At 31.0% G+C, this 12,901-nt stretch overlaps 2 protein-coding genes across 12 annotated transcripts in view; one reads left to right on the top strand and one right to left on the bottom strand.

The window, feature by feature from the left end:
* LOC145977468 (neuropeptide CCHamide-2 receptor) overlaps nucleotides 1-12,901 on the bottom strand; it is a 158,498-nt gene that overhangs the window by 87,188 nt on the left and 58,409 nt on the right. The gene's annotated exons all lie outside the window — the stretch shown is intronic.
* The window catches only part of Nrm (neuromusculin), a 176,515-nt gene continuing 174,644 nt past the window's right edge, over nucleotides 11,031-12,901 (top strand). For 6 of the 11 annotated variants that reach the window (XM_083109497.1, XM_083109502.1, XM_083109495.1 and 3 more), the window contains exon 1: nucleotides 11,032-11,969. In XM_083109497.1, the coding sequence (XP_082965623.1) occupies nucleotides 11,870-11,969 (100 nt within the window). In that variant the 5' untranslated portion in view covers nucleotides 11,032-11,869. Of the gene's footprint in view, nucleotides 11,970-12,901 lie in introns of all 11 variants that reach the window. The other 5 variants (XM_083109498.1, XM_083109499.1, XM_083109506.1 and 2 more) reach the window with 3 other exon arrangements.

Raw genomic sequence — 12,901 nt, 5'->3', positions numbered from 1 at the left:
TCAGTTGCATAAGATTATAATTGTCAGTTGTATATGTGAGTTTCTACAATTCTAACAAAATTGCATCTCATAAATATTCATTATATAATTGCAGTGTTTCAAAAATAGAAATTTGCATATATCTCAGAAATGATGTTTACTACGTAATTTAGTCTATAACTTTGTGGAAAACTGCAAATGTTGCATTCCTTTCTCTATGCAAATTCTTAGTTTCATATTCTTATATATATTGTAATTCTGAGAACATCAAATATCTTCTTTAAAAAAAAAAGAAGAAAAAAAATATTGCTTTTCATTTAAATAATTTATCATTGTTTTGAATATTATATCACACATAATATTTATAGTATAATACGTATGTTAGATCTTTAATAGATCTTTATTTCTTTATAGCATAGATTGTGCACAAATTTACAACAAATGAATTATCAAAATCATTTTGAGCAAAGTAAGATTAAATTAACAATTAATTTAAGATGATAAGATAATTCTGTGTTTTCTTTACAAATTGGTGACAATTTTAAATCGTGAAAAAAATAGTACATGCAGCTGCTGCATGTTATCATTCACCAGAAATTGAAATACTGGATATTATCATCCTATGGATACCTTGATAATTTTCACAGATAATTATTTAAAAAATTTAACCAAATTATTAGTTGTCAATGCAGTCAATATCTGCAATAACTGCATGTAATGTAGCTTTTAGCAGCGACTGGCTGATTGCATCTCTATTTTCTTTACATTTCAAGCAGGTTTCTTCCTGTGCAGTGCAAGGTAAACTCTTTAGGTAGGATTACATTTCAAAGTATAGACGGAATGAAACTTTTACATGAAGCTTTTCTCTGCCAGCCTCTTTTGATAGCTTTTGTAGGTATCACAGATTTTAGTCATAATGATTTCTAGAATTTTGAATATAAATTATATAAAAATTATGACACAACTAAATTAAAGGATATATGCTTTCTTAAAGCAAAAATGCTTTCTTAATTGTAAAGAAATATTAAAATATTTTAGATCAAACATAGTAAAATAATATTGCTCACAAGTTATAACATACATAGCAAATACATAGAATTTACAATAGATGGCAACGCTATGATAATTGTCAATTGTATCTTTTCATATCAAATGAACACATGAAAAAATTTTACAATTTATAGCAATTAATTTTCTTATATAGTATATATAACGAGAATGAATAAGAGATTATTGCATTATAATATTTAAAAATATACAAATAGTAGCGTTAAAAATTTCATTGCCATATAGCTATTTTATGATAATTATATGACGAACAAAAAACCACAAATGCGCAACAATTGAAATTTTAAATTGTAATAAATATTTTTCATTACGATAATACACTATAACGTGCAATATCGCATGGCTATCCAATAGGGAAATAATAATCCAGATGATATATACGAAGAAAATTAGTTTATAAATCACGAACCATGCCCGCGCCCGATCAATGATTAGAAAAAATTAATGTCGCTCGTAATTAAAATGCGACACGAAGGCAGTGACACAAAAATTCGAATGCGTTCTTATTCACGTGTAACTTATTCACGAATAGTACATGGTAAAAGAATAAATTTTGGAAAACTATCGTAATTTATCGGACAGATTGTTTGTTTTTCTTGCGTTTGTTTCACATAGTACTGGAAAGTACATAGTTACTATACGAGAGCTTATACAAATGAATATCTTTATTTTCTCGGTTGTCCGATAGCAATCGCAGTTTCGAGCAGTTTCAACTGCTCTGCAGAATCAATGTGATCTCGATGCACTGAGCAGTTTTATTATAGCATATCTACAATTCTAAAAAATACTTGAGCGTAATAACTTGCATCTCTTATCTATATACATATTATAAATATTATTTGCATACTATAAATGAAAGCTGTCACTCTGCTTTATATATGATTGTCTGCTTATATTATTTTCGCTTACATCAAAAGGATTTCTAAACTTCATTTGCAATTTTTTTAAATTTTTGCGACCAATTTTTATATCAAATAGGCACATCATAAAAATAATGTCACTTATAAAAAGATGAACTTTTGAGTGATGTGAGGATGATTTTACATATATTAATAATCTTATGAGTTTTTACTACTATAACATATTAAATAATTCTCGTATTATTAATCGCTCTAGATTTGAATTTATCCATTTTTCTAATAACAATTATTAAGAATAATTTTCGTTTTGTACAAAATATTACAGTTTCTTTAAATTTTATACATAATTTATGCAATTCAATTAAAAGAGATTTCTTTTTAGATACATATATAAATTACAGAGTGAGGAAAAAGTAATTAACAGTTACATAACTAACAGTTTTAATCTGTTTCATTTTTTAATTTAGGAAAGAAAAATAAGAGATAAAAAATAAGATTGTAATAAATATAAGAACACATATATAGGAAAAGAGAAAGGGAGAGAGAAAGAGAGAGAGAGAGAGGGAGAGAGAGAGACAATTACAGTAAAATTTAAAAGTTTTACTTTTCATTGTCTATCTTTTCTAAATTAAAAATATTACAATGCATCATTATCGTGTTTCGAAAATTCTTTGAAAGACCCTCTGTGACATTCTTATTGATTTTACACTCGGCAATAGACTCAAAAGATTGTCATTTGAATCATTTTAAAATTACAAATTACAAATGCGTCGACAGAAGTGCATTTTCGCGTATATATTTTTACAATTAATTATTTTGTGCGCAAGTACATAGAAAGAGCACTGTGTCCCTCATCAAGGTAACTAATTTGTAAGAAGAAATTAATTATACAAATGAATGATCTCGATTACGTATTTTGCATATTACACTTTTCTGGTTTAAAAAAAATTGTATTAGAATAAGACCTTTGACGCTTGATCTCAACTACTATGCCGCTTTAACAGATTATAATACGTATTAAAACTTTTTTCATAAAGTTTATTAACATTAAATCCGAATGATACAATTTGCCCGCAAAGTTATATTATATGTATATAGTTAAATTATCTTTACGTAAAAACTATTCGCTTCGGGTTTAGCGAACTAGGACGCGTGATATTAAATTCTCTCACTATCGCAAGAGCTCCAACGCGCCATCCTGAAAAAGAAACTCCCTACGAGCATCCGGATCAAATAATGGCGTGACATGTTCCATTTGCATTTCGCATTTTTCATCCGTTGCAGCGTATCAGCGATTTCATGACCAGAAAGAGAGAGAGAGAGAGAGATTGAAAGAGAGAGAGAGAAGTGTGCTTATAATTTCAATAATATCTATAGGTTTTTTGTCGAAGTGCATTTCTGCGCGAAAGAATCGCGTCCTACGAGATTCAAGTAAAAAATTACGGATCACATCATATTGTAAATTTTACAATAAAAATTTCGCATTTCAAAAAAATGATAAAATACGATTCGTACAAAAGCGCACAGCTATGCTCGAAAAGAGCTGATGTTGAAGCTTTTTTCGCAGCTTCATCAAATCAATCGTGTGAATGGTTAAGAGGGTAGAAACTTGTTAGCCGATTGATTCAAGTGGACAAAAGCTGACGATTTTAGGGATAGACTTCTAGGATAGATACAATTGGAATGTCCGATCCTCATTGTCCAATATTCCCTTCGTAGCTTTCGGCTCGTTCATCGAAGATGAAGAATCATTTTGTACCTTTTACTTTTATGCAAATTGCCAGGATTAATATTGTTAATTGTTGATTAATTCGTAAGTGAAATGATTTAGCGGAACATATTCGGGATGAAATGATTAAATAGCACATTGTAAATCCGAATTATTTTAGTTCCTTTTTTGTTATAAAAACGTACATTTGATTTTTTCATAATAGAAATAAAGTAATATTTTAAAAGCAAAATTTGCGAATTTATAATGCTTAAGTAATAAACGTGCGGAACAATGCAAATCAGTTTTCAGAGCGATAGAGAGAAAGCTTTCTTAAGCTTTTCCGAAGTGAATATTTTCACTGGAGATTATCACAAGCGTTTAGAGCAAATTATTTGCATCCGACTTCCGTATAATATGTAATGGATTATGCGACAATATCACGCAAACGTGAGGCAGAAAGTAAGATAGCATTAAGGAGCAAGTCACGAAAGTGAATCACGCTATACTATTATCGTCGTTCGAGCCAGAAGATATCGTTAAAAGACAACATAAGTGTTTTTATCAACGCTGCCTACTCGATATCATTGTACGTGCATTTACTTTAAAAAGCATTTCTTCTAATTAATAAAAAATTAATAAAAATCTCAATTTTTATTGTTAAATATTCGTGCAACGAAAAAATTGTCTCTGAATTTATGATAAAAATGACTAATTGTCAAACATTTTAGTTGAATATCGTACATTCTAATTTTCTTCAATAATTGTTTTTCGGAATACATAAGCGAGATACATACAGTTTGCAACGAATAATACCCAACGAATAGATGTAAATTACGCATGTAAGCTGCATTATGCTGTTGGTAATTCGAATTATCTGGATGAACAATTCGGGCGAACTTTTTATCAGCGGCTGCGATTGCCGGAGGTGGGATCAGAATATTGGAACATTTTCAGGAGAATTTCTCCGCTACGGTGACGACAATTGCACCAATATCACCCGGATCCCTAAGGATCACCCCAAGGTTCGAAAGATTACGGTCGACATCTTTGGCTGCAGTATTTCGATGGAATCTTTCTCTTCGTGGTGAAAAACGGGAATCCCGATAAGATTGCATCCGATCGAAGGAGGAGGCGCCGTAATATATACCCTGTTCATTCGAGCAATCTTGATTAATTATTAAAAGAATAATCTTGGTGATATTATCGTTTCCAATATTTTACGTTCAAAATTATCTTGAAATATAGAATAGATATCATCGGAATTTTCATTTGCCATTTGCGTGTTTCATAATGCAGAAAAAGAAAGATCTTTTCAGCCAATGGTAACGGGGAATTGTTTTAGAATCGTGACTTGAAGAGCATTTAAAATAGAAAATACAATATCCGAACGATCTATGAAAATATCCACAAGATATTGATGCATCGAACGGCACTTGACAAATAGTCGCACATGCGTAATACATATTTTAAATTGACGCGCGGCATGGTATACAAACAAAAGGTATAAAATTCTTATATTACACGTCGCAAAGAAAATGTGTTTCGCGCCGTTCTCTTCTTACGAATTCTGTCATTCGACCGTGAATGCTGCCGTTTTTAACCGAAGGCGAACAGGCGGAAACACCCTCGACATTGCCAACGGACCGGGCCAAGTTATTTCAGAAATATGGTTTCGATGCTTTTTCGCTCTACGTTTAAATAACAATATAAGATAAAACGTGGGACAAGAATCTACTTTCATTGCAAATAATATATCGGCGAAATAATAAACAATGTAATTGATACAAATATAATACGTAAACAGCAAATTAAATTTAATTTATTGACAACTGATGCAGAAGAGAATCTTTGTCAAATTCTGTATATTCAAACTTATTCGAATAAGTTGGATAGCTAGATCGCAGCTCGACTGAAAGTTTGTCCGCAAACTATCTGAATACAATTGCCGGATGTCCTGTATGTTCACACTAGAATTATGGTGAAATAGTACGACCTCTCACTCACAGACACAAGTTGTGCAGTGCACGTTCATAAAACTCTTTATATAGAGTCGCAAAAGAAGTGGAAGATGGAACGGTAAAAAGGAACGATAAAATTGCCGGGTTCGAAAGTCGCCACGTCTGGCACGTGTTTATCGTGATTGGCCTGATTCTTCTTATATCTTTTCTAAGCTCCAAAAATATCTCACACTATGATTTTCCTGTTAATGTGAACGTGAAAATATCTATATTGTTCTTTTTATGACGGTTTAGTTCTTTCGCATGAAAAAACAACTTTTAGTTAGCCTATATTATATTATATATTTTTAAGTAAATGTTTTTGACACGTTAATTATATCAAAATATATGTGTGTGTGTGTGTGTGTGTGTGAAAAATATAAAACTTTAAAATTATAAAAAAGCAGTATAGAAGAAAATTTAGATTATTTAAAATTTGTTATTTTTTAAGATTTTTCAAATAACAAAGTTAATTTTTTTTTCTAAAAAATGTACTATCTTACAAATAATGGATGAAGTAACTTAATCATTGACACATTTCTATAAATAATTACTTACTTTAACAGTTGCAGATCTTTTTGAGTTTGATAGACATATATTATTAAAGTCACGATCTGGAATAATTTTTAAAATATTTTAATAATTCACACGTTTATTAAAATCTTTTGTTATTGTGTCTTTTTAACCTAAAAATAGAAAACACTGGACAAAGTAGAATGGATTTTACTATGCGCGAAAAATTGCAAATTTATGTAAATCCTCACAAACATATATATTATACAATGTCCATATTTTTAAATATTATATATAAAGGATTCTGTGTATGTGTGTGCAATATTGCTTGCTGCTATTCATCGTTGTTTTATCATAATAATAATTAATATTGCAAAAGTTGTAATATTTTTTGACAAGTAATTCATAATGAGATAATTATACATCTGATATTAATAGACAACAAAAACGTAGACTGATGAATACATCTATCGATAACTTTTTGTTTAAAATAATCAAATTGATTGTGCATTCATTGGATAATAAAATTAATATCAATAAAACCTTTCTCGCCAAAGTATTAAACAAACATTTCTTATTTAAACAGTTTTCAAATTTGTTTGCAGATAGTTTCTGGTGATAGAAATTTTCGACAACATTATTGCAACCATTTATAATTCGCTTCCATATAATTATAAATAATAACAATAGCACAAGATTGCAATTATATTTCATTATTAATAATTACATTAACAAGATGAGTGTTTTGACATGATGATTACATCAAATATAGAACTTAATATCAATATCAACAATTATGTCATTTTCGAATAACTCAATCAACGAAAATAAACTGTCGCAATTATCTGAATAATATGTTTTTTGATCTTTACATTCTTCTTCAAACAGTATTATTAACTGTCAAAACAATTTATATATATCTCAAAGTTTATTCTACAATAATATTCATATAAACTGTGTCAATATTTTTCGTTGTCATGTTAGAATCGTGATTCGTATACCTTCATTTATTAATAACTTTTTAATAAACAATAAATGATGGTTAAAATCTTTTGCAAGTTATTCAGATTTATGATAGATACAACATAAAATCAAGATCGTTTATGAATGTTATGTAATAAAGTAAATAATTGTTTTGTATATTTTTTTGCATAATAATAAAACAAATTAATGTAATATAAAAATCTGCTCAGAGACTCTTTTATAGATTCAATTTATTATCAAACGTGTCGTTTACTTAAATGTGCGCAGAATGCAGCATGCATATCAAATAATAAATAAATTTGATGCACACGATATTGATTGTCAATAATGTATTTCGGTATCGTTATATTGACAACAAACTTTTATGTTAAAGTTATTTATATTCTTTCATTCTATATCAAGCTTGTATTATATTCTATTAGATACGCTTGTAACTGTATATGTAAAATAAATTTAATATTGTGATCTGGAAACATAATAATTAGAAAAATAAAGTAAATGTTTATATGTTAAAATTCGAAATTTTGTCTTAATTTTCTTCAATTTTTATGGATTCTTTGATTGAAGGATTTTATGATAAATTACATTTGCATAACAATTATTTTGTATTAAGTTCTTATTTTGAACTTTAAATAAGAAACGAACGGTTTTATCATTGTTAAAAGAGAAACTTTCAACAAAATTTTAGCTTAATTAGTTTGAAAATGGGTTGATTCAATCTAACATCTAATTTGATCAGCTATTAAAATAGCTAATCAAATTAGATGTTAGATTGAACATTAATATCGAAAATAAAATAATTTTAATTAAAAAAGGATAATCGCTTTATTATCATTATTTATCACCAATTTTAGATAATAGATTTTTGTGACATTTTAGATAAATTTAAAATAAACTACTTTATTTATTGTCTGTATTAAATTTGTAAATAAGAATATTTGTTAAAAATTTATAGTATAAACCAACGAGAGCTATATCTATATCTTAAAAAAATCTTGTGTGTGTGTGTGTGTATGTGTGTGCTTTGTTCCACATCAAGTGCGGCACAAAAGCATCTTCATTTCGGACTTTCAACGCTTCCAACAGTACCTCAGCAGTTTATATACCGCTGTGAAAGCATTTGAAATACAGAGAGCAGTTAGTGTCGTAAGAACGCAGACGCTATTTTGCGCAACAGTCCAGAAAGCGAGTATCCACGGCTGGATGCACTTTTATATGTGGCTCTGATGCCCGATTTTCTTTTGCTTTAACAATATTTTTCAGTGTCACAAAGCGTGTCACGCGAAGCGCGTATACTATTGTATTATTCAGGCCGTGATACACGTCTTCATACAGTACTCAAAATCATGCGCGAGAATATTATTTGAGTTTTTACGAAGGAGTACAAAATTTAAACAAATAATATTTTTAATGTCATATATGTATAATAACGTCACACATTATATATAGAGTTGCAAATGCAAAAGTCTTTAGAATCAAGCTACGAAGCAGCAAAAAGTTTAATTAAATTTTGTATTATTAATCTTTGAAATATTATTTTTCTTTGTCAATTGTGTAAAATTAATAAAAGAATAGAAAATATACGTATGCAATAATCTTAAATTTTTAAGTTTAACATCACATTTATTTTTATTGGATTATATTTTTACTAAATAATTTAAAAAATATAATTAAATTATAATTTAAGGCGTAGTATTATGATCGAACACACAATGTTCTTTAACTTTGCGTAACTCCAAAATTTTTTTATTTAAGTAAAGTGTTGACGTCAAGCCATATGTCTATGATATGCTGGAAGATTATTTTAGGAAACTTCGCGAACTAAGTTTCAAAAATATTATTTTTTTTCGTAAATAATTTAAATGTTCTCCGCTTGATTTATTTAACTTTATAGATATTGCAACGATAAAGTAAAAGTGCAGAAATGCAAACATTTATTATTTTGGCTTTCCATTATTCCGGTGCTAATGAAGTCGATGATCGATTATCCTATTATTAGATCCCAGTTAAGCTTCGTAAAAATAAAAAGATAAAAGTCCAGTTGTCAATTCGCGAGAATTCATCTCTCATGTCGCAAAGTTTTTTGATTTTGATTTCTTTTTCGATAACAATTTTTAATATAATTTAGTTAATATAATGTTTTTTTGATAAAAAAATGAATTATTTCTCATATAACTATTTTTATTTTTAATGTACCAACAGAGCATGTAAAATAATAAATATAAAAAATAACTAGCTAATATATAAAATATAATTAGCTAATAATATAAATCAGCTGAAAGAAAAACAATGAACAATATAATATTACTTACATTAATGCAGCTAATTTCTTTTATTTTTCATTCAACCTTTTATCATATTATAAACTGTCTGGTTTTTTAAGATTAGCTTCAAATTCCAGATTTTATATTTTTAGAATGGATTGTGGATAATCCGTTAAAATTTCTATTTCATGTGACTACGTTTCCCTATATTTCTTCTGTATTTCGAGACGACCTTGTCTGGCAAAGAATAATATTATATTCACGTCTTTGGTAGAGTAACAATCCTTTCAAATATGATAATGACAATCTTTGAGTGCTGGATAATCACAAATGAGTGTCTATAGGAGATAACCGATCAATATAATCTGACAATGAATTTAATACTGTTATAATATATTTGTTGCTTAATATACATTTGACATTTCCTATCATCTTTATCCGCTTTTTATGACATTTTTGTCTCATTAAACCCTTCCATCTAAACTAAATTTTTTTATAGTTAACTACAAAATACAGAAACCAAATTACATAGAAATATGTTTTTAAAATTTCTCAATTATTGCTTAAGATTAAATACAATATATGAATAATAAATATTTTTGATTTTTTGTGAAAAAATAAAATATAATTTTTATACATTTTTTCTCCTTTTTTGCAAATATTTAGTTTTACAAATTACATTTAATAAACAGAAATTATATAAATCTCTGTAAATTAAATAAAAAATATTTAAAAAAAGATTCTACATATATATAATACTCTATAATTCTACGTTAATCTTAAATATAGATTATGGCAATAGTTTCTAATTTTTTTTGTAAATCCTTTTTAATATAGTATTTTTTTGTTAGTCATTGGACATTTCAAAAACAATTTTGCAATATTATTGATCATTATTCAAAAATTATAGCAGAAGATGTGTGAGATTTTTTTATAATACATCCTCAGGGTATTAAATATTTGCTTAAAGTTTCTTTTCAAACACTATTCCGCAATGCCCCATTCCATTAGAGAATATTTGAAGTTTGAAATATTCATTGTAAGAGAATTTTTCCAAGAACATTCTTTCACATAACACAAAAACACTTAAATTAACATTTAAATTATGTAATTACATTGTTAAATGTTAATTACATTTTTAAAACGCTTCATGAGCATGTTTCATATAAATCTAAATCTTACCACCTTGTTATTATATAAAAACCACATAATCACATGATATGTCAGATGCATCACAATCTCGCTGATCTCAGCCTGCACAGTTCGATCCGTGCGTCACGACCTACCCCAAAGTCGGCTTGTGGCTTGAATCGCTCGAAAGTCTCGTCGAGGGAGAGACAGAGAAAGAGAGAGAGAGAGAAAGGAGAGAGAGAATGAGAGAGATTCCGCGCACTCTCGAGTAGAACTGGATCGCACGGAAAATCTTAATTTGGCATCCACACAGATATACACCGGCATGTTTGGTCCCCGCGGATTCCGCGCTAGTCACCCTGTCCCTTTTCATCTCCTCGTGGAATCCGCTGCGCTGGTCTCGCCGTCCCTTTTCATCTCCTCGTGGAAGCTACCCCCGTTTACTTGTCCCTCGCACCTCGCGTTTCTCCCACCTGCCGCCAACCGCCCGAATCCCCTTCAGGGACGGACAGTCTTCTCTCCGGCAGTCGGTTGTCGGCTTCTCTCAACTAGGGACATGCGCAGCGAGCCGCGGAACGACAGGTGCGCGTTGCGCCAACGACGGTCGCGAATCGCTTAGTTTCGGGTAAGCGCACGATTCGCCTCCACCTCGCCTCGGGAACGCCAGTCGTTCGCGACTCTGTCTCTGGCTCGGTTGTTCGCTCCCTCGCCAGCCTCGTTGTCGTCGTGAACCGCCGTCGTCACCGAATTTTCACCCTTCCACGAGGTCGTCAGCGATCGCGGAAGAGAGATCGTCGATCCGTTCGCCGATGATCGCATAAATCGCCACAGTCGTCCGTTGCTCCAAAACAATCATTTCGCTGGATCTTTCTGGCTGTCGACGCCCCGCAGAACCCCTTATCGAACGCGCACGTGTTTTCCTCCCCTGTTCTTTCCTCGGTTTTTCTCTTCCTGTCAGTCTTCCTTTTTGCGAAGAATCTCCTTCACCGATAGATAGAGTTTCTCTATCGAAAGTGGCGAGGGTGTTTCTTGCGTTTTTCTCCTCGACCGGTTCTCCGTCCTCTCATCCCGATCGTCGATTTCGAGAGGTGCGCGAGTTTCCCTTTAAATTATTATTGAACCCAAAGCCGAAGTGCTAGTGCACAGGACAAGCGATCATATCTCTTCGATATCGAGCTCATAAAACTAGTGAAATATTGCTGATCTGATCGTGATTTTGTGTGGATATTACTGGTGGCTATTTTGGTGAACGCTGCGGTGTACGGTGCTCTCTTGATGATTGTGGTACGCTAGGAAAGTTTAGATACCGTCAACGGATCCCAGGTGGACCCCTCTCTCTCTCTCTTTCTCTCTCTTTCTATCATGCACTGGGGACAATATCTCTTCCGCGAAGCTATGGAAATGCAAGCGGCAATCGTCTTCCTGTTTCTCGGCGGATCCATCCTTCTACACGAGGTCGAGGGTGAGTCACAATCCTAAACTTCCCGCTCGGAATTGGTGCGCAAATGAGTCCGGGATTATCGCTAAGAGTTCTGTAACCTGTCGACACGTGTATAATGTATCACATGCGTCTGACAGATGCTGACAGCTTTAAACAGATATACACAAACGTAGCTAAAGATTACAGAATTTGCGGGTGCAAATGCAATCTAATATAACGGAGTAAAGAGAATATGAAAGAGAAAATTTAAAGCGAAATTTGCTCGAGATTGTGTTCTTGTTTCTCTTTCAAAGGGCGCCAAAGTAAAGATTGCGCCCTTTTTAAAAATCACAACGAAACGATTCTCGTTGACGTTTTCTGATATAAAAACAATGCAGCTGCTGCAATACAGAAATAAACTGTACCGTGAAATCTATTTAACCCGCCGTTTATAAAAGTTTTATCATCCATAAATAGATGGATGTAAACGGTTATGACGCTGTTCGCGGAGCAGAGCTTTCTTAGTAACTGTTAGTCATTCCCTGCGACACGGTTTCAGCTTCTCATGGCTGGAAGTTGCCATAATGTGCACATATACAAATACTTTAATATACATATTATGAATATTTAATGATGAGGTAACGGAGTCGAAGAGAAAAACGGAAAACGATATTATATCACATAGTTCTATAATTAAGTCTATTATAATCAGTGTTATTATTAATTCACACTAGTGTTATATCTACATAAAAGAACAATAAGTTACTTTCTAAACATCAATCTTCGAGTGTCACTATTATTGACTTATATTTTTTATCTTCCTCGACTGTTCGATATAATCGATCATTTTAAATTTTACAAAGTATCAAACAATATATTTCGTTTTTTATACTCCTGCGTCTTACAAATATAAATAAAAAGTTTTGAAGAAATATAATCAAAAAGTTTGAAAAAGAATCAACAAAAGTCTTTTT

The sequence above is a fragment of the Camponotus vicinus genome, unplaced genomic scaffold, assembly GCF_025532165.1.
Source record: "Camponotus vicinus isolate PSW18456_S1 unplaced genomic scaffold, iyCamVici1.0 SCAF_9, whole genome shotgun sequence".
In the NCBI taxonomy this organism is placed as follows: domain Eukaryota; kingdom Metazoa; phylum Arthropoda; class Insecta; order Hymenoptera; family Formicidae; genus Camponotus; species Camponotus vicinus.
The sequence above is the reverse complement of the archived record's forward strand: the minus strand, read 5'-3'. Positions and strand labels throughout refer to the sequence as shown.